General features: G+C 51.5%; 1 protein-coding gene and 1 long non-coding RNA gene across 5 annotated transcripts in view; one reads left to right on the forward strand and one right to left on the reverse strand.

The window, feature by feature from the left end:
• Positions 1–25,474, forward strand: part of ADAMTS10 (ADAM metallopeptidase with thrombospondin type 1 motif 10) — a 71,399-nt gene that overhangs the window by 24,707 nt on the left and 21,218 nt on the right. For 3 of the 4 annotated variants that reach the window (XM_048054091.2, XM_066984077.1, XM_013200305.3), the window contains exons 2-9: positions 5,892–6,230; positions 11,915–12,279; positions 17,093–17,252; positions 19,056–19,273; positions 20,502–20,585; positions 20,959–21,104; positions 23,937–23,980; positions 25,239–25,344. In XM_048054091.2, the coding sequence (XP_047910048.1) occupies positions 6,143–6,230; positions 11,915–12,279; positions 17,093–17,252; positions 19,056–19,273; positions 20,502–20,585; positions 20,959–21,104; positions 23,937–23,980; positions 25,239–25,344 (1,211 nt within the window). In that variant the 5' untranslated portion in view covers positions 5,892–6,142. Of the gene's footprint in view, positions 1–2,701; positions 3,160–5,891; positions 6,231–11,914; positions 12,280–17,092; positions 17,253–19,055; positions 19,274–20,501; positions 20,586–20,958; positions 21,105–23,936; positions 23,981–25,238; positions 25,345–25,474 lie in introns of all 4 variants that reach the window. The other variant, XM_066984075.1, reaches the window with a different exon arrangement.
• Positions 8,499–15,420, reverse strand: LOC125180987 (uncharacterized). Its single transcript, XR_007160003.2, has 3 exons — positions 14,843–15,420; positions 9,791–9,894; positions 8,499–8,817 (listed from the first exon to the last, which is right to left on the reverse strand). It is a non-coding gene; the product is annotated as an uncharacterized lncRNA (long non-coding RNA).

Raw genomic sequence — 25,474 nt, forward strand, 5'->3', positions numbered from 1 at the left:
CTGTTTTTAACCTGTAACTTTATTCTAGAGGTGAGAAATGACTTCCCACTGGAAGCCCTGGCAGGCTGGCTGCAAAAAGAGTTCTGCCATCTGCAAGTCAGCTTGTTTTCAACTGAGCAGCCCCTCCAGATACTATCAGGACAGTCTCCTGCTCACAGCCGGGAGGTCTCAGGAACGTTTGGCCCCTCACCTCCCGCTGGAAGACATGCGGCAGGCGGAGGGGCAGCAACACTGTTTGCTCTGTCCTAAGGAACCTGCAGGAACCTGCTGAGTGCTGGGGCGATAACTGCGCCTGCCCCAGGGCAGTGCAGCGGGGCCAGCGGCCCCCGGCCGGGAGCAAACACGCAGCTGCATTTTGCAGCCTGGTGCCGGGAGGGAGGAACCTGCCTATTTCGACAGTTTTGGGGTGTGCAGAGCCTGAGGAGATGAGAAGGGGAGATAGCAATGATGAGAGGTGATTTAGGAGTAGTTTATAGGGAAAGGAGGTAGTTTTGTCACCCGTGGCTTTTCTTGTTTCCTGCTCCCTTTGCTTCCCCTCCATATGGCCATGGATGGCGAAGAGGAGCCAGGAGGGAATGGAGTGAGAGGAAGGAGATGTCCCCTTTGGCCATACAGCATGAGCGGACCTGGCTGTGCCTGGCTGTGAGGGCTAAGCTCTGATTGCTTTCTGCAGTACTGACTGGCAGATGTCGTCCTTTCCTCCGATCTGGACCAAGAAGCTGCTAAATTAGGCGTGCAGATCTACTGCGTAAAAGTTGGTGTTTGATAGGCTTGGCTGCATGTGCAAGAAGGCAGATAATTTTCCTTGAAGGCACTGCATGGCACTGCATCTGGGTATGTGTTTTTTCTATCTGTTTCTGGAGCCGTCTGCCCTTGTGTTTTCTTATGCTGAGAAGGCTGACCTGGGTCACCTGGGTGGCTTTTTGCTGTCCTCCTTGGGGCACAAGGAGGAGATGTTGGTGCCGGCACTGACTGCTTGTGCTCTGCTCTCTGGAACGGCCCCAGCAGGTGCTGATCATACCAGAGTCACCCCCACAAATCGCCCGTTTCACTCTGCCCTGCACCCAGGTTGCCTCCAATGAAGGTCCCTGCAGTCACGGAGAGGGTCCTGGCCTCCTGGAGAGGGGCTGGCAGCTGCTTGCGGAGCAGCCAACCACGCAACATGGGGATAAAGTGAAGGATGAGAATCCCAGCACAGGGTTTTGGCACTGGGAGCGACCTTGGGGTGGGTTCCTTTCTGGTAAATTGGGATTGCTGCAGGGTCAGCTATGAAAAAAGGGTCAGCAGAAAGGAGACCCAGACAGGGCTGCCTGGCAAAGCTCACCAGGGCTTCTAAGGTATTCCAGTCCCCAATTAAACAATTTCCTCAGCACTTGCACTTTATCTGCCACCTGCACACGCTCATTCTTACAAACATCTGGAGATGGAGCTGGCGGTCTGGGTGCCTCTGTTGCCTTGTCCCCAGCAGTGCTCAGCTCTGCAGGTCAGGCTGTGGCAGGGATGTGGCAGTTTTTGAGTTGAGGCCATGTCCCCTGAGCAAAGCACGTGGGCTGAAACCGGGACAGTCCATGGAGACCACACGGAGTTATCCTGCCCTGCAGCAGTGTTTGTGAAGCAGATTTCAGCCAAGGGTTTCCAGCCAAAACCTGTGGGCCTCCGTGAAGCAACAAGAGCAGGTGAAAAGAGGGCCATTTTTGCAGAAAACATGGCCATTTTAGGATCAGTCTCTGTGAGCTACAGACACTGTGAGGTTCTCAGCGTGGAGTAGTGGGTCTCTGAGAGTGGTGGGCAAGCCTGAGAGGTCTCTGCATGTGTGGGGCTGTGCACTGCGGCCAGGCAGCTGCCCCTCATGGGGTGTCTGACACATGGGCTTGGTGTGCTGGCCATTGGGAGGGGTTGTGCTGTGGGACGTGGCATCGTGACCCTGGTGCAGCTAGGAAGTGCCGTTAGTCCCATTTTACAGCAGAAAGGCCAGATCCACAAGAGCACCAGGTTTCAGGGATGGTGGGTGCCTGGGGATCTGAGTGGTTTCAGCTTAAAGCGCGTTGTCCAAGGTGATGCAAGATGTAAGTAACAGCCAAGTCGCACAAATCCCGCGCTGTCCCTCCTCCGAAGGCTGTGCCCTGGTGTCATTGCCACAGCCAGCTGCTGTGAGGATGCAGGAGCAGGCCAGCTACTTTCATTCATTTGTTAACAGCATCGCTGATAGCAGAGCCCAGAACTGCTCTGCTGGGTGAAGCTGTGCTGCCGCAGCTCTGCTCTCGCTGTTCACGGCAGCTGACGCTGCACATCGGGGAGGATGTGTCGGTGGAAGGGCCGGGGCGGGGAGGGGGGCGCATTGCAAGTATTTCCTCCCACCGGGGCATGCTGGAAGCAGAGAGCTGTGTTTGTATTTATTTCTCTCTCAAAAAGGGAAAAGGACACCTGAGCTCATAATTTGCAAAAGTTGGATGAGAAACCTGGAACCCGCCGGGTCCTGCATCTTTAAAAGCATTTAAATTCCTCTTCTCTGCACTAGGAGGCACCTTGAACCTTCCTCTTGGCCCCGGCCAGGGCCCATCTGCTTCCTATTACCTTCCCATAAAGCTGCCTCACCAGCCAAAAAGCCAGGCTTTCAGGGAATTCTGTCTGCAGCCCCGATGTTGAAATTAGTAACAGTTGTCATCTGTTTTTCTTTTTTCTTTTCTTTTCTTTATTCCAGCTTGAATTTTACCCCTCTCCTCCCCCCTTTTTGAGTGTTTTCAGTGTCGGAAGAGGAAACCTTGAGTCCAGCCGCGAGCTCGCGCGGCATCACCTCTCCGCGGTCCTCGTCAGCCCGGCTCTCTGCTCCCGCTGTCCCTGCCGCTCCCGCGGAGCGGGGCAGGCAGCAGCCTCCTCGTGCAGGCGGCTCAGCCCACGGGTTCACACAGCGAAGCCACCTTGGCGCTGGGAGCGGGGAGCGTCAGCCGCTCGCGGGGCGCCTGCCAAGGACAACGAATTCCTCGGGAAGGAGCAAATCGCAACCGGCCCAAGCGAGGGAGGCACGAGACCGGGAGAGGTCACCCCGTACCCTGGGCCTCCCTCAGCCACGGCCGGTCCGTCCCGCAGGACCCTGGGGTCCCCGAGAGTGTCCGCGTCTGCCGACCGCTGCCCTTCGGGAAGCAAAATGTGAAAACTGAGGTTATGGAAAACTTTGTGCATGTTGAAGAAGCCGTGGAGCCCTCGTCCTTCCTGCTTGTTTCCTTTCTCCCCTGTGTTTCTGGTCTGTCTCTTGCATGATACAGGCTCGTTGGAGCCTCGGAAGTTGAGCGCTGCTGGAGAGGGGCCGTGTTCCCCTTGCCGTGTGCAGGAATCGGAGCTGGGGCCCTTCCCCCGCGGCAGCTTACGGGAACTTTGCAGCTGTAATTCCTAACATGTGGCGCTCGGACCAGAGCTCCTTCTCCGAGGTCAGGGGGCTGCGGGCTCTTGGCGCCGGCAGCTCCCTCCCAGCTCTCAGGGCCTGGGGCTGCCACAGGGCAGGCAGAGGGGAGGAGAGGCTTCTGCTGTCGTTCGGGGTCGTGGAGAGGAGGAAGGACAGGAAATAATGACATCCTCGAGGAAGCTGATTCAACGGCTGAAAAACACGAAAAATTAGTAGTGTAAAGCGCAGGAGAAAATATACTTCAGCTGAGCGGCTTTCTGTCCGCAGACCTTGGAGCTGTGACAGAAATTGAAAGCTGGAATCTCAAGCTTTAATAGATTCTGAAAAATGCTGACTTAGGAGAGTGCCGCAGCACGCTGGGCTTTAGTTTCGACTTCTGCCTTTCTCGGTTCACTTTCTGCAGCCCTGCAGGGAATGGGGACGAGCCAGTCCGTGGCGCTTGTCTATGCACTGCTGCTGCCCTTGCACTGCCCTCGCTTTGCCCTCTCTGCAGCACAGCTGGGAGGTGGCACGGCGGAGGACAGCCTGCACTGGGTGACTGTGGTCTCGGGGCCCCGCTGTACTGCTCTTGGCATCCCTGTGTCGTGGTGGCAGAGGGTAGGAAGTCCTGCCAGCCCTCCTGCCTCCGCTTCCTGCTTCCATGTACCGTCGCTGCTGAGCGGAGCAGCATGAGATGAGGCCTTAGCCTTACGGGGTTGTTCTCCAGTCAAGCACTTGATTCTTGTGTGCACAGTCTTTGGGGCAGCTGCTGGGGGTGTCCTGCTCTGGGCTTTGCAGAAGCCAACCTGGCATGTGGCTGGGGAGACCAACCCAAGGCATCACTGATGGTCTTTGGCCATTTTTAACTGTAAATAAACAGTTAATAACTGTAATTTAACTGTAAATAAACAGTTAAAAACCCTAATGCTTAAATTATGGAGCTCAAAAATGTGATTTAAAGATACACAGTTAATCCTCACAACATTTTTTGTCTGGCAGGGAAATACCATTAGGATAGATTCCTTTTGATTAATATTGGGGCAGGAATCACCTCTGATTTCTTAGCATGCCTCACCTGTGTATTCTGGCCTGCAATGTGTGTTACTCCAAGCCTCTACAGCCCAAGTAATGCCAACTGCATAGTAAAGACAGGAGAACAGAACTAGAAATAAGTTGCAGACTCCTCTGAGGACGGGAGGTGAAGGGGTCCGGGGCAGGAGTGAGGAGGAATGGGTTTCCCCTGCCCCGCAGCCTGGCTAGTAGCTGGCCTTTGCTTTTCTAAATGTGCAAGAGCAGAGCGGGGCGCTGGTTCATAACATTATTCCCAGTGTTTCCTTAGTGGAATGAAGACCACACACAGGCCATCCCTGTTGACACCTTTGCAAAAACCACCATCCTCTGGCCGAGCCTCACGCGCATTCCCAAGCACATCTTCCTTGAGCTCTGGAGCTTCCCTTCCTCACCCTGCAGTGCCTGAGCCCCAGGTGCTGCTGTGGAGCTGCGTGAGCTGTAGCTGTGGTACCGATCTGGAGTCAGATGTCGGTATGGGCTTAGCCATGACACCGCCGTAGTTCTTCTGTGGGAACGTCTGCATTTTGCTACGGGGCTTCTCCCAGGCAGAGCATTGCTCTTCAGATACTTGGGATTCTCCAGGCGGTAGATATGTGCCGTGTTCATTGCATACGTCATCTAATCGCTGGATAGAAACAAAAAACCGCAGCTTTATGCAACTCTCCAGCACTATGTGAGTTTTGTATAATTGCCTCAAACTGAGTGGAAATTATCTGCAAGCCAAAAATCTTTCACTGAAACAATTAGCAAATCATTTTAAATAACAAATACAATTGGAATCTCATGATCCATTTGTGGATAGAGCTGAGGGTAACGGTGAGTTCACTGAATGGGTTCATTGTTTTGAATATTGAATATTTGAATATTGAAGCCAATATTGTCAGAGGGCAAGTGCTCTTCTCTCAGTGCAGTGGTGATCCCTAAAGTGTACTTTAAAGCCAGAGAAATTGAAGTAGAATTTTCAGATCACCACTTGCTACCACCCTGAATGCTTTCATTTCATATTTTCCTTTTTAAGAAATCAGGTAACTGTTTGTTCTTCCTTGTGGGCATCGTCAGCAGGACAAAGTGTTCCCATTTATTCGGAGCCTCCTTTCCTCCTGCAGTGTGAGGTGTACACCAGCTCCAATCCCAATTCAGGCTGCCGGAGCAGCGCAGGGCTGCACTGTGACAGAGTTCACCCATGGCAGAGTGTGGGGGTGCACAGCATAATGTGACTTTCTGATGTCACGAACTGGCTCAGTTAGCTGAATTTGCATTTTCTTCACATCCTTTTCTCCCCTTCCTTTTAATTTCTTTCCATCTCTCTTACACTTGCTCTTCCCTTCTCTAGGTTCTGGCTTTCCTTGTTCATCCACACACCGTTTTACCCCATGCATCCTTCTACTCCGTCCTGTTTCCCCTCTCCTCTCCTGTTCATTTGTCACTCTTTCTTCCACAGGGGCAATGCCACCGAGAACCTTTGATTCCAATTAGCCCATGTTGACACCGTTGCACCAGCCTGGGCACAGCGCGCTGCAAAGACACCGTCGGCCTCACTGCTTTGGGGAGCACGCAGAGTGGCTGAGGATGCCTGTGGAGGAACTGAGGACTCCTGTCTCTACATAAGCGGTGGCCGAGAGAGAGACATGTTGGGACAGCGCCCTTCCAGCTGGCACAATACTCCCTGCACTGAGACAAGCGTCGCTAACTATGGCAATCGCTTGGAGGCTTCTCACGTGGACAGTCATCTTCACCGCAGCCCTCTGCAACTTTCCGGGTTACACGTTCCAATCGCAAGGTAGGGATTGCTGTGGGGAGGGGGCTGGATCTGCTTGCATCAGCTGGCAGAAAGCCCTAGTGCTGGCCCCGGGGGAGGCATTAGGGTGACGTTGTGCTGGGGAGTGGGTGGAGGCACCCTGACCTCTGCTCGGTGTGCTGCAGCAGAACGCCTACTGCCGAACTTGCAGGTGTTTTCCTTTGGCCTGTGAGGAAAGTATGTACTTTGCTCTCGGATGTTACGCTCCTTGACTTTTTGCAGGAGTCCAAGCAGTAGGGTCTGTGTAAGATGAGAGCCATGTACAGGCTCAGGGGGCAGAAGGGCCCATGGTAGCCATGGAGGAGGCTCCCCTTCCAGGAAGCTGGAGCAGTGCACCTTTGCGTGAGCAGAGGCTTTGCTATATGTAGGAGATCTGCGCGTGCTTGTGAGTGGTCCTCTGCATGTGCAGGGACAGAGGTCTCTGCTGGAGGTAGAAACGTTGGACACAGCTATGGGCCTGGACAGGTACCTGCTGCTGGAGGAGCAGTTTGAGTTTGTGCACACGTGTTTCTCTAAGTGATACTGTTAGCAAACATTCAAATCCGTTCTGGCATAAATGTTTTATACCTGTCTTACGTCTGTGTCTTTCTGTTGAGCCTGTGTTTAAACACAGATAGCTTGTGTTTTAACACAGATTTTAACACAAGTTTTTAATACAGATAACACAAGTTATCGTAAGGAAAGTGGAACATGGTTCTCCTGCATGTTGGTAGCTTTAATTAAAGTGTAATTAAATTGCTTAATATTAACAGTGTAATTAAATTGCTTAATACTAACTAGCTTTAGTAACCATTTCTGAAGAGACAATATGAACACTACCATCAGGAGCTAGAGGTAAGAGAGAAGGAGAAAGAGCTGCAAAGTTAGACATTTATCCGTACAAGGTGTTAATACCTCAGCAATACCAATGCACAACCATAATTCTGAAACCCTGCATGTGCCCAGGTTAACTGCAGCAGGGCCAGAGCCAGTGGTAGTCTGAGGCCGTTGCATAGTACAGTGTCATCAGGCTGTAGTTACAATGGCTGTGGATTGTCTTGTGAAGCCAAACTGGAAAGAGGAACAAAAGCAACCCAAAGCCACGTACTGTCCGGGTCTGAGCACCATCTTGTTGCTAAATCCGCCGCACTATCGTATTGCAACTTGCTCTGGGTGAAATGAGAGGCAGTCAAATACAGAGCTGTGCGCTGTGCAGGCGCTGTGCAACGTGCAACATTACACAGGCAGATTTTCTTTAATCTGAAACAAACACGGTTTCGGTCCTTCTAGCCAAAGCCTCTGGCAGTGCCTGTTGTGACTGTTCTGGGCCTCCTGCATCCATCAGTTCGCACCTCCCTCCATCTGCACTGCCGCACTCACAGCACTAGCGACGCTTTGACGAGGACTTTGCTGCCAGATCGCCTCCATCCTGACTCACAGCAGCTGAAATCCTCTTTCACTCAGGGAGTCCCTGAACTGTTTGTTAATACACCTCAGTCTGAACCCATGGGCTCACTGAAATGACACTTAATATGTCTGCGCTGTCCTAGATCCCAGACTGGGCAGTGGACAAGGCTCAGCCCCTGATACCGTTGGGAGTACAGTGCCATAGGGGAGGGCAGGCAGCGGTCAAGCCAAGGCTTGAATCACAGAATTGTAGGGGTTGGAAAGGACCTCAAGAGATCATTGGGTCCAACCCACACCCCGGTGAAGTCCAGCTACTGCCCAGCCCCATTGGTCAGGCTGTCCCATGGGCCCCTCTCGCTGTCAGAGTGCTTTTTTAGGCTCCCTGCATCCTGAACCATTGGTGTCAGGCTGCTAATGATACTCAGCACTTCTCTTCGTGCTGCTGAGGTAGTAAGTACATAATCCTCACAACACCCTTTCAAGAGGGTGAAATAATGTTATCTTCTCTTAGCAGTTGGAGGCACAGAGGATAAAAGCCAGTGTTTTCAACAAGCCACTGATTTTGGCCAGAAAGAGTTGCCCAGGCAATCCAGCAAGTTGGTGATGGAGCAGGATTCACGTGCCCCATGTGCAAACTCTAGCTCAGTGTATTTATTTTGTGCAGGAAAAAGATTAAGGTATTACAGTCATAAGCTGTAATTATGTATGTGGGAAACAGCAGCCCAACGTTGAAGGCCTTTCCATGTCAGCAGAGATGTAACAAGATTCAGAAGGTAAACAACATCTTGTGTAAACTCAGGCTGTGGTTTTTAACAGCACAGAGAATTGCAGCTGAAACAATTGAGCAAGGATTCGGCACATACCCATTGCTGAATGGTATTTAATCAAAAGGAAATTTTCTTCTAGTGCCTTAGTTTAATCTCAGTGATAGATTATACATTCTCTGTTTTGTAGAACATTAAATGAGGCTAATCTCACTGCTCCTGGCTCACTTACAAATCAATGCACCCATGGAAGATGTGTAGAGGCTGCCACAGTGCCAGGGCAGCTTGAAGCCACGGGGTCCCATAGTGTTTTCCCCAGCCATCCTCTGTGAACTGTCTGGGCTGCAGCTGGGGCTCCTCTTTGCTTTGGTGACAAGATGAGAGCAAACATCTGCTTCCTTTTTATCCTTTAAGTGGCTCTGTAATGACAGAGGCAGTGATGAGAACATACAAGGAGGGAACAAAATCCTCCCACCTTGGCCTTCACCTTCCTTCTCTTCTTTTTGTTCAGCTTATCCCCTACCATCTCCGGGCTCCTGCTTCCTCTTCTGCCTGCCTTTTCCCTTCTCTGCTGTCCTTGCCCCTATAGATGTGTGCTCCCTTTCCATTAGGAGGTGTGGCAGCGAGGTGCCTTTCATCCCCCTTCTTCCCCCCCAGAAAAAGTCTCAGCTTTCCAGCTCTCTCCCTTGCTCCCTGGGTGCCCAGCTCTGGGCAGGTTTTCCTGCAGAAAGGCTTTTTATAGTATCTCTTCTGAAGCAGTGCGACAGCTATCTGGAAACACCAGGCTGCTTATCACTAGTGCAAACCCGTCTGATAAGAGCGGATGCAACACTACGCATTTCAAGCCAAAATCTATTATTACAGTATGGAGTGGCTGAGGGGGCAGAGTTTGGCTTTTCTGGATGGAAGGAAGGGCAAAACAGTGCCGTTACTGATGTTGGGAGCTCCTAGTGTGATCTGTAGCATGGGGGAGCGGCATGACCAAGGCAGGGATGAGTAAATGAGGGAGTTAGGGAACATCTTTGATGCTGTTGGATGGACATGAAATGAGTACACAAGCTTAGGGAGTAAAGAGATGCTAATCTCTTAGAGCCTTGTCTAATCTTACTTTTTTAGAGGAGAGGAAGGAGCCAGATGTAATGCTGGATGAAGACACTGCCTTCTTCCTTGTGTTAAAAGTTTATCTTCCTTATTTTTGGCATCCCCACTCTAAAGGGTCCATTCCTAAAACATTTGTGTGATGCAGGGCACTACTGTCAGCTCACCCTTCCTGTGCCTCAGTTTCCAGGGTGACATCCCCGCGGATGCACAGGGGCCTGCACTGCAGCAAGAGCAGGCTCTCACACACAGCCTGAGCCCCAGGCCCTGGACACTCTTCCCTCCTGGATGTACCTTGCAGGTCAGGATCAGAGACTGCCGCCCAGAGTCCCAGGTCCTCTTCTAGACGCTGGGTGCACAAACCTCCTTCCGAGTCACTATTTTGCAGCCCACATGGACTGCAGAAAGGAAAAAAGAAAAACAAAATGCTTCTGATAGCAAATTTTTCCAAGCCTGAAGTCATTGCTTAAGTGTAAGTAGTCACACTTGTTTGCCCGGCTGCATCGCACACAAGGCGGTGTGATGCAGGGGAAGCTGGAGCACAGGAAGTTAAAAAAAACTAATAATTACTTCTGGCTCGTTGAGCCAAGGGAGAGGTGCCAGAAGTGCTTATGGTTTGGAAGGTTGGGAGCTAACCCCTAAACCCAGCTGGTGGGAAGGACTGTCCCATTAGTGGTGGCCAAGGAAACCACTCGGTCAAACTCCCACACTGGAAAACACACTAGAGGAAAAGGAAACTTTCCAGTGCTGCCATGCGGTGAGAGTGTAATTTGGAGTCCAAATTTGTGATGGCTGGGAAGGCTTTGAAGATGGGTGCTGTGGAGCCAGGCAAAAAGCAGCCACCCTGGAGCAGCCTGGCCTCCCCTGTTTGCTTAGGAAACAGCTACGCATAGGATGCAGGAAGCACAGTAACATTCTTTCAGCATGAAGAGGGCAAATCCTCTCCAACTCCCTGAGCAAACCTCCAGCCATTGGGGTTAAGAAGAAAACACTATAATGGGGGGAGCTGTCCTGTCCACTGTATTTTTTTTATTTTTTTTTTTGCATCTTCTGCTAAAACCTCCAGTACTGAGGCACACAGAGATGGCTGGACCACTGATCAGATCTGCTCTGGCAATCCCTGTGACATTTTGCTTATAAAACATGAGATTTCTGTAGAGGCTGCAGAGTGCCAATTTCTTTGACAGCCAAAAGCGTTGTGTTACTTTGCAAGCGCAGTCAGACGTTTTGGACAGTGACCTTGTCAGAGTACATTTCCTAAGTGGTATGAGACAGCCTCAAAAGCTCAAGTGCCCCAAGAGGAGGTGCTAAGCCAAACCGATAGGGTAAAGAGCCCCAGGCTGGTGAGCTGGGAAGGCAGGGTAGGGCAATAGATAGAGGCCTGGCTGGCGAGTCAGGATGTCTGACTTCTTTTCTTGCTACCTTTTTAGCACAGCTGGGGAATTCTGGTTACCTTTTTGTTACTTTGATTGCGAAGGCATTGTCTTGCTGCCTCTTTAAAGGATGTCTCATACCTAAGGCACTAATAAGCCCATGACCCAAGAGGCTAGTGTAGGGTTGATATTATGCAAGTTATCAAAAAGCAGGGTAAACAGGTCCATGTGGCAGTTGCAGATACTCTAAAGAACCCCACAATTTCTTAGCAAGACTGTCATCTCCTGAGACATTGTCCCTTCTGTGTTCAGGTATGAGTTGAATTTAACTTACTGTTAGCTTTGTTACTGAACAGAACCAGTCAGAAATAACCCTCCAAACCACAGAGCATGGCTCTGTACAGGCTGGAGTCCCTCTGCCCACTGGAGATGGAGAGGTGAGGGACAGTCCAGGTCCAGAGCCAGAATTTGTCTGTCCTGAACAGCCCCTTGGACCAGTCTGGTTCTCTTCGTCACCTGCAGAGGAAGAAGATCAGGTTCTGTAGGCTGAAGGCCTCCAAGAATACCCCAAGGATCATGCAGCCTGAACAGAGCAGGGAATACAGGTAGCATATCCTCATTGTGCAGTAGTTAGAGGCCCCTTGTCCTTCTGCCCATCCTTGCTTTCAGAGATGTTTGTTGCAAGCAGTCACAAGTGAGCTTGGTCTGTCTGTCAGGCTGGCAGGAAGCCACCTGGCTAATCCAGGTCCACACGGGGCAGACAAGTGCTGGAGGGTTGCAGGGGGCTGACCGGTGAGCTGGTGTCCTGCAGTTGTGCATTTTGTCGGCAGCGTGAGCTGTGTGCTTGCTCACGGAAGTGAGCTGGGAATGCTGGCAGCATGATGGCTGGGTTGTAGGATTCCCTGGGTCAGGATGCTGCCTGCCCTGCCCTGGCTGTCACTGCGCTGGTGCTCAGGCACAGCTGGCTCTTTGCTGAAGCTTCTGGGTGTTTTGCTCTGACTCTTTGCAGAATGTCACTCCTCCTGTGTTTGCTTTTCCTCCCCAGAGGAGTTCCTCTCCAGCCTCGATCACTATGAAATTGCATTCCCCATCCAAGTGGACCAAAACGGGGACTTCCTCACCTTTGACATGAGGAGCCAGCTGAAGCAACGCCCTCGGCGCAGTCTGGGCTCCTTGCCCTACGAGCCATCTGAGCAGCAGGTTTTCTACAAAGTCTCTGCCCATCGAACCCAGTTCCTTCTCAACCTGACACTGCACTCCAACCTGCTGGCTGAGCACTTCACTGTAGAATACTGGAAGAGAGATGGTGTGGACTGGCAACATGATTTCCACGAGGATTGCCACTACGCGGGCCACCTGCAGGATCAGTACCTGAACTCAAAGGTCGCCATCAGCAACTGCAACGGACTGGTGAGTCCCTGAATTTTGCCCAGCCAAGGGCACTACTAACAATGAAAGCTGCCCATAAAGCAGAGCAGATTGCAGCTTCTTTGATCTGTGCTGTAGAAATGCAGCCCGGTTTGGGTCCCAGCAGATGGATCCGTGGTGGTGGGAAACGTGTGGTTGATGTCAAACTAGAATATTGCACGGTGACATCAAAAGTCAGCTGAGGGTGAAGGCCATGTCCCCTCATTACATTTATAGGAGTTCCTGATCCATGTTGGGACTGTAGTCAGTGGGAGTTTTTCCATTGATTTTAACTGGAATGGGATAATCCAGGCTCTAGACCATTATTCCGGCTCTTACAGAACTCTCCGGTCCACTTCCAACAGCAACAGCAAAAGATATAAAACATATCGTATGTGCTAGTGAGGAAGAAGCACAGGAGGGCAGAAATTTCACTGCATGACCAAGAATGTCAAAAGTGCATTCAGATCCTTATAACCGCAGATACATTCCTGGGGTTCCTAGTCACTTCTGTCCAGATTCCAGGAGCTGAAAACGTGTTTTCTGGGGAAAAACTAAGCTAGTCGGTGTTTTTCAGTATGAAAAGAGGGGACAAGACGGCATTCGTCAGAATCAGCAAGGCTGCTGCAGAGAGGGAGGAAATTATCTGTTCTGCATGTTCCCAACAGCTAGGACTAGACATTATGGTCTTAAATATCAGTAGGAAAGCTCAATGGTAGACAATAGTGCTAAGGATAGCTGAGACTAGGTTGCTTGAAGAGTGCTGGGCCCCAACATCGTTGGAGATCTTTAAGAGTAGGCAAGACAAATACCTCTCAAAAATACTCCAGGTATGATTCATTAGCTCTTTCAGCACTGGGAATAGCTTAAGGACTTCCATCCTTATTTTTCTGTGATTTTCTGATATTTCTGGCTCACAAAGAGCATTTCAAGACCTGCCAGATGGAGGGATGGAGCAAACATACCCCGTTAGTGAATCCCAAGGATGATGGCTCTCTTGGAGGAGTAACACGTAGAAAAAGACTCCGTAGGCCAGATTCGTATTTATGCTACAGCCCCACCTCTTAGCAGTGTGGAAGAGCTTCCAAACAGGAATAAATTCACATTGATTTATTGTTAAATTACATTGCCAGAACAGTGCTGCGGGTTATTAACAGAAATGAGAATCTGACTCATTATATCAGAGAGTCTAATGTTTCCATCTCACAGCCAAAAATCAGAGCTGCATAAACTCTTGGTTCCTAAGTTAGTCTTTTGTTTAGATTTAGGACCTCTGCTGAAGTCCTGGATGATTTATTGATGCTCAGAAAAGAAGAGCCGAAGGGTGAGCTGGACACTGCTGGTCCAGAAGGATAGCCAGCTTTAGCCTACCTCATGCTTCAGAGGGCACCAAGTCCAGGACAAGCAATGACCTGGCAGCACTTGCACTGGGATATTTTAGTCCACAGACAGTTTTGCTCTGGAGAGATACCAGGGGTTGTCTGGAGGAAAAAGCAGCCAGGCGCAAAGAGATACAGGGGGTCATCCAGCAACCTCTCCTTTTCCTGAACTCTGTCCTCCTGCTGTGGCGAGCTACAGGAATCAGCAAGGAGGGGGGTCTTCAGGCTTAGTGAGGACAACAGGCTCAGGAATTTGGCCAAGGTGAGGCTGGAGCTGGCAGTGGGGTCTGTACCTGCCACCTGAGCAGACCTGTGCAGAGCTCTGGCTGATTATCAGCAGATGAGCCCTCCTGGCTCCACTCCTGCCTGCGCCCCTCCAGGCAGGCACCAGGTCTGCTTAGCAGGGGACAGGTCAGGACAGAAGAGGGTCTCAGGGGACATGAGGTCAGGTATGTGCTGACACCCGCCAGCAGGGGCCTGGACACTGCAACCCACATCTGCGCAGACCTGACTCCAGATGGTGCAAAGGGGGCTGTGTAATGTGGTGTTACATGGGCGCAGGCTGGAGCCAGTGCTGGTTATGGGGTGACCTGTGCATGGAGGAGAGGGAAGGGGAAGACTCCAGAGTCTTGTCCAATGCAAAGGCATGAGAACAGGTAACAAGCCTCAAGCTATCCTCCTTCCCTTCTACTCCCCACATCCCTTTACAATTTCTGCATCTGCGAGGCACACCTCTGCAAACTACTTCGTTTTCAAATGCAACGCACCTTACGACACACCAGCTTTAGGCTGCCGATACCTGGCCACGCGCTGTCAGACATCACCCACCCTTCACGTCTGCCGCACAGCTGGCCCAGCACGCAGCCGGCATCAACCCATGCAGCTGCACTTCAGCTTGAGCAGGATAGAAGTCACCCAGGCTTAACTTGTCGGAAGCGAAGGGCAAAATGGCCCATTTTCCAAAACATGCGGAGCTGCGAGCTGCCAGCAGGGCCCAACATGAAGCAGCTGGAGCCTGCGGGAGCAGCCTGAGAAGCTCTTGCCGGGCCAGGAGCTGGAAGCCCTGAGTTAAGCAGAGCTGTGTTTCAGCCCACCGGCTGCACGACAGCCCAAGGACTCATGTCCTCCCATCAACAAAATTGCATCTCGGCGCAAACAGCCTTAGGAGAGAAATGTCCCTGTCTTACCTCTTGCGTCAGAGCTCATCAAAGGCCGCTTTAAAGGCTGGGTTTTCAGCCCTTTGCGTCTATGCTGAAACTGTGCTTTCGTCTGAATTGCCCTCCTGAAATCAGCGGGAACATGAGATGTTTGGAGCTCGGCAGATGGCCCCGCTGCCGAGGCTGACGTCAAGCTGTTAAAGTGTGTAAGAGGAGGTGGAAGAGCTGAGCTGCAGTATGTAGCCGTGTCTTTCTTAAGTGTGGTTATAAGTTAATAGGATAAACCATCTTTGCTCTGCAGATGACCTGGGTGAATCACAGACAGGATATCCAGCTTAGCTCCCCCACAAACCACAGAGATCTCTCTCAGGGCTTCTTGCCGCCCCCTTTCAACACGCGTGTGTCACGTCCACCACCCAGACCTCAGCGCTTGGGTTTTGGGCTCAGCGGTGGGGGAGTTTTCAGACTCCTGTGACGGCAGAGCTTCGTTCCCACAGGATATTGGGCAGGTCGTGGAGCCTCCTGCCTCTCGTGTGTTCCTCAGAGGCTCCAGGTTTGAGCTGGGAAGGGCCCTTTTCTAGCAGTGTATGGTTTTCAGGCAGGACGTGCTTTCCCCTCCTGCTGCTCTGCCCCAAGCCGGCGGTGACCTCCTTCTCCCCGTCCCGCAAAGCCGGCAGCCAGCTGGCTTCGCAGGCCGACACTCGGCTTTCCGCCGGAGCCCTCGCCAGGCTAACCTCACAGTACCTCGCTTGTGTTTGAAAAGGTGGAGCAGAGCCAAGAGCAACAGAGCCTGGTGCAGGAGGAAATCCCCCGGCACTCTGGAGATGGGGACTTCTCTGCGCGCACACTGCCCCGATTCAGCTTTCGTAGCGGGGAGGGAGGTGGGGAGAGACCTCTTACGGAGGCAGCGTCCACCCCAGAGAGGCTCTCCCCCGCTTGCCCAGCAGTAACGCTGTTACATGGATGGTTCCTTCCACACGAGGACCTCAAGATGTCTTACGGAGACCTGCTTCCCCACGCCCCTCCCTGGCAGATCAGGGCTCCTGTCCCTGTGGTGTAGAAGGGCTGCGACATCCAGTGGGCAGCATCAGTGCAGAGCAGATGGCAGGATCGGGGGGCTCTGCACCCAGAGCTATGCTTGCGCACAAGCAGCAGGAGGACAGCCAGGTAACGTGAGTCTCAGACCTCTGGGATCCTTCTTGGCCTGCCTGGGCAAAGTCGGGCAGTTTCTGTGTCTCAGTTGCTCACTGGTGAAGTTCAGCTGATAGAACCACCTTGGTTTCCTGGAGGTAAGACTGAACACCAGGAGAAAGTTGCAATGGTGATGGGGCTTCTGCTTATGTTGGGCTGGAGGAAGCCTTTTAGGTTGTCCAAACCTTTTACCCAGAGGCAAAGCTTGCTGCAAGGATAGGAAAGGATACGACCAGCCGCGGAGGAGACGTGTTGCAAGCAGCTGGTGAATTGGGCTGTTCATCCTGCTATTTCCTTCTCATGCCAATCGTCATGGTCTCACGAGGAGGTGCATTTGCACAGGGCAAAGTCTGGGCTTACAGCCCAGATTCTTTTGGTCACAGAATAAAACAAGGGAGAACAACAACAAAATATGTGAATAGCTAAATCAACAAAATGGGAGCAGAAACAAGATCATCTGGTTGAAATGGCTAGTTGGGGTGTAAAAAGGGCAGTGCTGGTTGAGGAGAACAAACCAGATTTTAGGCTGCAGAGAAAGGTTCTGACCCTGAAAATGAGATTTTAGGTCGCAAAGATTCGATACATTTCTCAAAAGCCTCTGGACATCTGCAATCCTCTGCAGCTCTGTGCCTCAGTTTCTTAGCTGGTGGTAAAGCTCCTGAGCTGCTTCCAAGGGCTCTTTGATGAGGTTGAGAAGCACAGGAGGTTGATCTGAATGCTAAGTTGTGCTGATATTTAAAGATATGGTACTTAGGATCCCACAGACGGCTCTCAGTTAGATCAATGAGTGTCATGGAATAGGAAACAACTTAATTTTGCAAGGAAAGACTGTGATTTTCAGAGGACTCTAATGAGCAGAGAGGCCCCACGGCATCCATGAGCAGCTGGCTCAGTTTGCTCTGGTCCATAGCTTCATATGATTCAGTGTTTGTGTATAAAGGAAGGATTTCTGCACATGCTCTAAGCTGTTTGTCAGTCCCCGGAAATTCAGCAGCTAACCATCACAAATTTCATTTTCAGAAAATAGCAGTATGTCACCCATTTCTCTCCCTACTTGTTTTATTCCTTTCCTTCTCTTTCCTTTCACAGCATGGGGTGATAGTTGCAGATGAGGAGGAATATTTCATTGAACCGCTGAGCCCGGGAGCCAACGTCAGCGCAGGGAACGAGGGCAAGGGCAGCCCCCACGTTGTGTACAAGCGATCGTCTCTCCAGTACCCACATATGGATGCAGCCTGCGGTGTGCTAGGTATCTCTGCCCAACAACACATCTTCAGTCCATCCCAGTGCAGGCCGGGAAAGTTCCAATAGACCGGGCTGTGAAAGTCCATACTGCCCTCTATGGCAAAAAAAAAAACAAATTCTTCTCTTGCATTTAAGAAAGTTTTATTTATGTATTTACTTTTACCCACGCAAAACATTTCTGGTGGCCTGGTCTTTGGAAAGCTCTTACACTCTCTTCTTCACAGCAGGGCCTTTAGATTTGTAAATAGAGGGTGGAATAGAGAAAAAAATCTCTCTTATTGTTCTGACAAAAGTCCTCCCGGTTTTGGCCAATTTCGAAGGTATTGAGAAATCATAGTTCATGCATGCTCAGCCTCTTTCCCACACGCCTGTGCCCTTCTTGTCCTTGCCAGAAATCTGTCTGTGTCCTGGAGCCTGGGTGAAATCGCTGGCCCCTGTGAATGTATGAAGTTTCTCCGTCTATCCAAATGTTGTGTGTATACAGGATGCTGTTCCCTCAGTTTACAGAGGCTTCCCCTGGCTCTGCACATGGGTCAGCTAGCTTTTTACAGGGTTAAGAGTCCAAGACTGCAGAAGCAGAACTGTTCCCAGTTGCTCATAGCAGGTTTGTGTGTCCCCTGAGGATGTTCATCCAGTGTCCCAGTGCTGATGCTTGACCAGATGAGGAATCACTGCTGGAAGGGACGGAGTCTCTGCAAACACCAGGGCACCACCAACTTGGTCTGAGCAGAGCAGCAAGCGGTGTCCCCAGATGTGCCAGCGTGTCTGGAAACAACCTGTGCTTCCCTGACCCAGCTCTTCCCGTCCCAGCTCCCAGTTACACTGTGCCAGCAGACTCCCCTTCTCCTGACTCTGCCACATTCTCCAGCTTCCAGACAAAAGTCAGCCTGTTCCCAGTTGCTTCTTGGAAAGGAAAGACCATGCAATGGGAGCCACAGGCTAGGTATGGTTCTCTGACAAGCACAGCACAACTGAACCCAGCAAGGACACCCGTCCCCTCATCCCGTAGGCTGGACCAGTCCCAACCAGCTCAGTGCACACTGCGGGTTCCTTCTGATCATCCCAAAGGGCTGGAGCTGTGATGTGTCCATCTTCCCGGTCTCGCCTGGGTATCTGATCAGCATCAGAGCAGAGGATGCTGATTCAGCCTCCCCACAGGGCAGCAGCAGTTGTTGTAACCCTCCCAGACAGCTCTCCTGCCCTACAGCGGGAGCCAGGCCATGGGGCCAGAGCTGTTGGCCCTGCTGGGGACATCTCTACGGTCAGATTGGTAGCACTTGAAGCCTGGAGTGAAGTCCTACAAGTCTGCTGCTGCTTTGAAGGTTGCAGCTGTGTCTGTGGAGGAAAAGCCAAATCCTAAATTCGGGTTCTGGCAGGAAAAGGAAAGAGGAAATGATCTGCAATAGCCTTATTGTCAGATTATGTCTGTGTAGTATCTAAATCCACAGGCTCTTCCCTATGACCGAGTTGAGGACAGGGCCTTGCAGTGCAGAGGCAGCAGAGCGCGTGGTGGAGGCGGTGGTGCTGGCATGCAGCAGCAGGATGGGCACGCACCTTTCCACGTGGTGCACAGGCAGGAGGGCAGCAGGATACCAGTGGGCATGGCCCTGGTCTGCAGTAGGAAGTGCTCATCAAACTGGGACCAGGACTGGGTGTGTTTGCTGGGTCTAATGTGTGGTGCATAATAAGCCTTGCAATGCCTTTCCTTCCCAGCACTGAAACCGAGCTTAATAGTGTCCACCTCTCACCTCTGTATGCTGCTGAAACACTGCTGGAAGGCAACAGAAAAATCTCTTTCCCTCCTCAGATGAGAAGCCCTGGAAAGGGAGGCACTGGTGGCTGCGGACACTGAAGCCCTCCCCGCTGAAGCCATCAGGCAACCACAGCCAGCGAGGCCAGCTGCCCCTGAAGAGATCCGTCAGCACGGAGCGCTATGTGGAGACCCTGGTGGTGGCTGACAAAATGATGGTGGGGTACCACGGCCGGCGGGACATAGAGCAGTACATCCTGGCCATCATGAATATTGTAAGTGTTATAACCACATCATGAACTTTGGGAGACCCCAGGGGCTCATATACCCAGCAGCACAGAGCAATCTGGAATAAATCCTGTTCTGAACCCCAAATGTCTCGGTTTGGCAAAGGGTACCACATGCTTTTCCTGCAAGACAACAAGTAGGATGAAGGGAGCACAGTGGGGAAATGAGATCTATCTGTTTCAGGATTGCAGTGGCTTCTTCCTGGGCAACAATCCTGACATGCTGCCACTGCTCCAGAGCAGTAATTCTCCAAAGCCTACAGGGACTCTGTTGTACAGGGGGAGGCACCTCAGGAGTGGTAAACTCTGGCCTGTCTGACCATGCTACAGGCCAGATCTGGACTGGGAGAACAAAGCCCTTTCTTTGAACAGCATCTCTCATCTCAAATTAGCATTGCAAATGGGGCCAGCCAAGCTGAGAAACACATGGGAAAGCATAAGGACAGTCAGCTCTCACGCTTGGGGTCTGATCAGCATGAAGGGTAAGGAGAAATACCCCCTGTTCTTCCATACAGCTCTGCCTATGTCTCTGGGTTACTGCAGAGGAGCTTCCTCTGCAGCATCACGTTTGGGTCATTGCTGGCAGCAGGATACCATGCTAGATGCATTAACGGCCTGAATAATGTCATGCTGCGAGTCCTCCTGTGAGGTGAGATAGGCTTAGAGGTTATCCATCAAACCTATGAAAGCTGTTCTGTGATGGCTCTTTGTCCTGTCCTCTGCAGGATCTCTTTTCATGGCTTCCTCAGTTTGCATTTCTAAAGCACATGCCAGATTTTAAAACAATACACTTTCTAACTGTTTCATCTGCTGTAAAACACCCACCGTGTGCTGTCTGGTTCCCTGCTGATGGGCAATCAGCAAAGCTTCATCCCCGTGGCTGCATAATACCAGAACCGCAGGGCTTCCTCACCTGAGCTACAGACAAGGAGCAGGTGCTGCGGGTTCCCACCTTCATTGTTGCAGGCTCCCCAGAAGGAGACACCACGGTCTGAACGTGGTTTAGGAAGTTTTGCTGTCCAAATAGTAACATGGAATCTCATTCTGTTTCCACTTCCTAAAAGGGATTGTGTTTAGACCCACGGCTCCTGCAGACGAACGGCGCTGTTTCCCTCTGGCGGGTGCCCAACGTGTGCCTGCTCACAGCTGACTGCACCGCCACTCAGCTAGCGAGCTCATTTTTAAGACTCGTCTTTTCTTGTTTCTTGGAGGTCAGGTTGCCAAACTTTTCCAGGACTCGAGTCTGGGCAATATTGTCAATATCCTGGTGACCCGGCTGATTCTCCTCACTGAGGATCAGGTAAGGTGGGCTTTGCCAAGCTGCTTCCATCATGCTGCTGCACTCCCTTTGCGGGACTGTGTGTTCTTCCTGGATGGCACCCCCAGGAGGTCCCCCCAGTGCAGTCTGCTGGGTACACCATGCCCTCCCAAAGGCAGCTGGGGCCTGGTTTCAGGCTGGGAACCTCTGGGTGTCTGAGGACTGTTTTTATGATAAAGTGGATTTAGGGAGGTTTAAGGAGCTTTAGTCCCCCCTAAAGTCTTGCTTCCTCATGGCCTCTGTTAAAGGCCGAGGGCATCTGGACTGATTTCAGTGCTGTGCTGGCATGGAAGTCTTCAGTGCCTTCACATCAGAGCTTCCCTGGGAACATGCTGTTGTATTGCTTCCATTCCAGCCCACACTGGAGATTAACCACCATGCTGGGAAATCCCTGGACAGCTTCTGCAAGTGGCAGAAATCCATTGTGAACAGGAATGGCAACGGGAATGCTATCCCCGAGAATGGCATAGCCAACCACGACACTGCAGTGCTGATCACCAGGTAAGTCTGATCCCAGCCTTGGCAGCGCTCATGGGGGGTGTCTTCTGTGCAGCTGGCCTCTGTCCAAGTGGTTCATCCAAGGTTTCCCTCCCATATGCTCCCCCATGAGCTGGCCTGGCAGTGGCTGGTCCTCAGACCGGCAATGTGCCAGTTCCCTTGCAGAGATGCAGATTGCTGCAGTTCAGATAACCATCCTCCTCCTCCTTTGTCTTCCCACCATCTTCCTTGTGCTCTCAGGGAGCTTAGTTTGCAGCCACGGGTATTTGTGCACCAGCAAATCCATGGAGCACAATGTACAGCAGTGTTTGGTGTTAGTGGGAACCCACCCCAGAGCCCTTGGACATCAAGCATCCTACTGAGACAGAGAGCCTGATCTGCCTCCACTGTGACGAATGGAGAAGAGGACACAAGTGACACCTGAGCATCGTGACAATGATGGAATGTCTGCAGCCAGTACTGGATCTGCCTCACCTCATTTTAGGTGCCTGTGTGAGGGGCTGAGCTCTCTCCTTGGCAGCTGATAGATCACTGTTGAAGTGACTTAATCCCATCTTCCCTGGGAGAAGAGCAGTCCTGTCCTGGAGATGCTTGTCTCTCTCCACTCCTGTACCAACAGTCTGGGGCAGCAGGTTAAGCTGGCCGCTGGATTAGACCTCCTGAGCTGAAAGAAGGCGTCTGAACCTGCACATGCAGGACAAATAATCCCCGTCAGAATAGATAGATGCTTGAGTCTGGAACAGCAGAGGGTACAGAGGGATGGTTGGAAGGGCAGAGGATGATGAAGAGAAAGCTGGAAGGATGAAGCACATAGAGGGGATGGCTGGGAGGATGGAAGGTGCCAGGAAGCTAGCTCTCAGCACCTGGACACCAGGTGCACCCTGGCTACCAGAGAGCCAGCCGTCACATAAACACTGCTTGGGCAGAGGGGCAGCGGCCTGAGGAAGAACCCCAGAGGAAAGATTTGGTTGCACTATTTTGTTCTCCCTATTAAGTAATGGAGGAAAACCATGCAATGGAAGTGCTGAAGAGGGGAGCCTCCAAGCAGCAGCTGGTTTTGCTGGTGCCATGCTTACACTCCGGTTCCCAGTGGCTGCAGGAGCTGTGTGCGTCCCAGGGAGCCCTTGAGAGCCTTTCAGCGCCGGGGGGGAGCAAACGAAAGGCCTCCTTGGCTCCATCCTCACCCCCACAGGGCTGCAGCCTCTGCTTTTCCTTCACACGTGCAGGACGCGAACGCCGACTCCGAATTCTTCGGCCTTGCACCAGATGTTCGAGCTAACCCTCAGCAACTCGCCGCCCGGCTGCTTGGACAGCACCGGCACATCCGGCCCCATCGCTAATAAATTCCTGTCTCCCGATAACATCTTGCTGAGCTGCGGGCTTTTTTCTCTTGCAGAGACGTGTCAAATCAGAGCCTCGGAAGGCTTTCACGTATCCGCTTGAAACAAAGCAACAAATGTTTTTCACTCACTCAGTTTCCTGCTGGGGTGAGAGGTTTGGACACTTCCAGAGAGCACCAGGGGCCAAAGGGACATGAGCCATCATCAGGAACATGTTGCACTTAACACGTCGTGTGCTGTCAACTTGCTTCTTCCCTGCTTTTGGCCCCATGGGTCCACTGGGGTGAGTGGTGTCAGAAGGTCCTGCTGCTCCTGCAGGAGTCCCCCAGGCCCACACCACCATCAGCAGCCTTGGTGTCCCAAGCCCAGCTCGTGCTCAGGTTGAAATGCACCTCGTGGTCAAGGAGCAACGCCGGCAACCCAGCTGCTGCCACTGGTCCCCCTGCCTGCTGGCTCCACGTGGATTTGAGTGTAACGTTGCCTCTTTCAACCAAGGCTTTGCAAAGACCCAAATGTTTGAGTCTGAGGACAGGGCAGGTCATGGGGAAGGTATGTAAACAGAGGCAGGGAGAGCATGCAGCTCATCTCCACAGTTAAATGATAATATTCACCCTCTGGCCCAAACGTGTATCTTCTGAAGATGCTGCCAGTGTCCTTTTGCAAGGGTACTGCATTTCAGTTTGGAAGAGGTTTTACTTTGCTGTCCTCATTTAGCTTTTCCTTGTAGGCAGCTAATGATGTGCAAACAGTCAATTCCTTGATGCAATGGCTGGAAGTGGAGGCCAGGAACAGAGGGAAGAGTCATCTTGAATCAACCCATATTGAATTTGTTTGGAAAATTCTCAGTAAAGAACTAAACTGAAAAAAAATGTAAAAAATCACTTTAGCATTTTAATGAAACTAAAGTGAATTGTGAAATGAAACATTTTCAAATTGAATTTTTTCTTGTTTTAAAAAATAAAATCAAAACTACATATTTGATTGATACGATTTACTGCAACAGACCTAAGTCTACAGACATGAGGCTGGCCCTGTCCACATCATCTGGGGCAGTTCCGTTAGCCTGATGCCTCCCCGAAGAGAAGCGGCTGGCTCACAGGAGTGTGCTGGATGCTCGTGAGCAGTGCTGGACCATCCAGCCAAACCCACAGAGCTTCAAGGCTGGAATGGCGTTGTCCCTGCTGGCTCACTGCGTTTCATCAAAACCGAACCTCTGACCCCATCCAGCGCTGCTCTGTAGTTAAGTGACTAATACGCAGGATCCTTAAAAAAACACAGTGCGTCTCAGCCTGGGGAAAGTGAGCATTGCAAAATATGGAGCAGAGGCATCTCTTACCTGTTACAGTCTGTACTTTCTATTCCAGAAGCGTCATATGAGCCACGTCTGCTGTTTTGTATGTGAAAGCAATAGTAAAACTGAGATGCGTCTGCAAAAGATTTTGGGGTCGCCAAAATTGTGTATGCTCTTAACGCTGCCTTCTCCTTCTCTTTGCAGATACGACATTTGCATCTACAAGAATAAGCCCTGTGGCACCCTGGGTAGGTAGCATTTTGCTGTCACACTCTCATGCAGTGACGGGGGCTGTCTCTTCAGCAGCACTTCTCACCAGCATGTATATCTTCAGGAGTGTGGTGAGGGAGGGCTGTGCCATCCACATTTCCTAATGAGCAGGCGAAGGGGAAGTGCTCGCCCAATGCTACCACGAGCGCCAGCAGCAGAGCCAGGAACAGGCCCACGGTTTCCAGCCTGCTAGGCCATGTAGCCTCCTCTCTTCTGTAAACACTAAAAGCAGCAACCCGGAGAACGGATGGGCTCTGGAAGGCTTCTCCATTATATCCCTGGGTCAGGTCCAGCCTGATGATTAAGAACCACTCGCATCTAGGGCTGGTCCATAGCCTAGTGGAGTATTCCTGGCTTAGCAGAGAGAAATAAGACTTTTTTTGTGATGACTATAAAGGGAGTTCTTTATTTAAACTGCTAGACGCAGACAGACCCTGCAGCTCTCTCTGGCTGTAGCTCCTAATTTGTCTTGCCCTGGTCTAGACTAAGCAGTCAGGGAGGGATTATTGCTGTGAATCACTGCAGTTAAAAAGGAAAAGTTGGTGGGTCTCTGACCTGGTGCGGCTGCGGTACCTGGGAGAGGTGGAGGCTGGAGGGGCTGTGACAGCTCAACCCATTCCTGTAATGGAGACTGTCTCTTCCCCAGCCCTGAGCAGTGGGGCGCAGCCTGTGGTAGTGGGACAGGGTATGGGCAGGGGGTTAGGGGAATCCACTGCCACAATCCCAGCCCTCCTTATCCAGCCCTCCGGATGGAGTTAAGGTGGATTTCTGATTGTGGTGGGTGTCAGCCACAACCAAATGCAGATGCTCAGGCTGGATCCCGGGTTACTCAGTTGTCCAGGCTTCCCTGACAGGGTTTGGATGCCCAAGTGCTGGTGTGACTGATCCCAGGTTCCTGGCAAAACTGTCCCCTGTTCCCCCACCAGCAATGCTGGTTCTGTGACAAGGACTGCTCTTCCTCTGTGCACAGTCTGAGGTTTGGATATGAAACTCAGTGAGTTTTGACCCATCTTTAGCATTTTGGAGCCTGTTGTCAGAACTTTTGTCAGTGCTGAGTGACCATGTACCCATAGCCCATAATACCCATGGCTTCATCCCAAAGGCCAGTGAAACCAGTGTGAAGAAACTTGTTAGGCTGTGTTTGGTGTTAGTGAGCATGAAGTGCATCATTTAGTCCCCCAGTGCGACAGATGCTTTGTGCTGGCCCTATGTGACTTTTCCATCTGGCTTTCCTAGGCCTGGCCCCTGTGGGCGGGATGTGCGAACGAGAAAGAAGCTGCAGCATCAATGAGGACATTGGCCTGGCCACAGCCTTCACCATTGCTCACGAGATTGGCCATACGTGAGTACTGTGCCAGAAGAGTCCCTGGGGGTGGTCATCATGGAGAAAGATTCCTGTTGGTCTGTTGCTGCCATAAGGAGTTATAAAATCCTTCTTGTGGATGATCCTGGTTGTTGAAAACGCACTAACT

This window comes from Anser cygnoides, chromosome 27 (genome assembly GCF_040182565.1).
Source record: "Anser cygnoides isolate HZ-2024a breed goose chromosome 27, Taihu_goose_T2T_genome, whole genome shotgun sequence".
Classification (NCBI taxonomy): domain Eukaryota; kingdom Metazoa; phylum Chordata; class Aves; order Anseriformes; family Anatidae; genus Anser; species Anser cygnoides.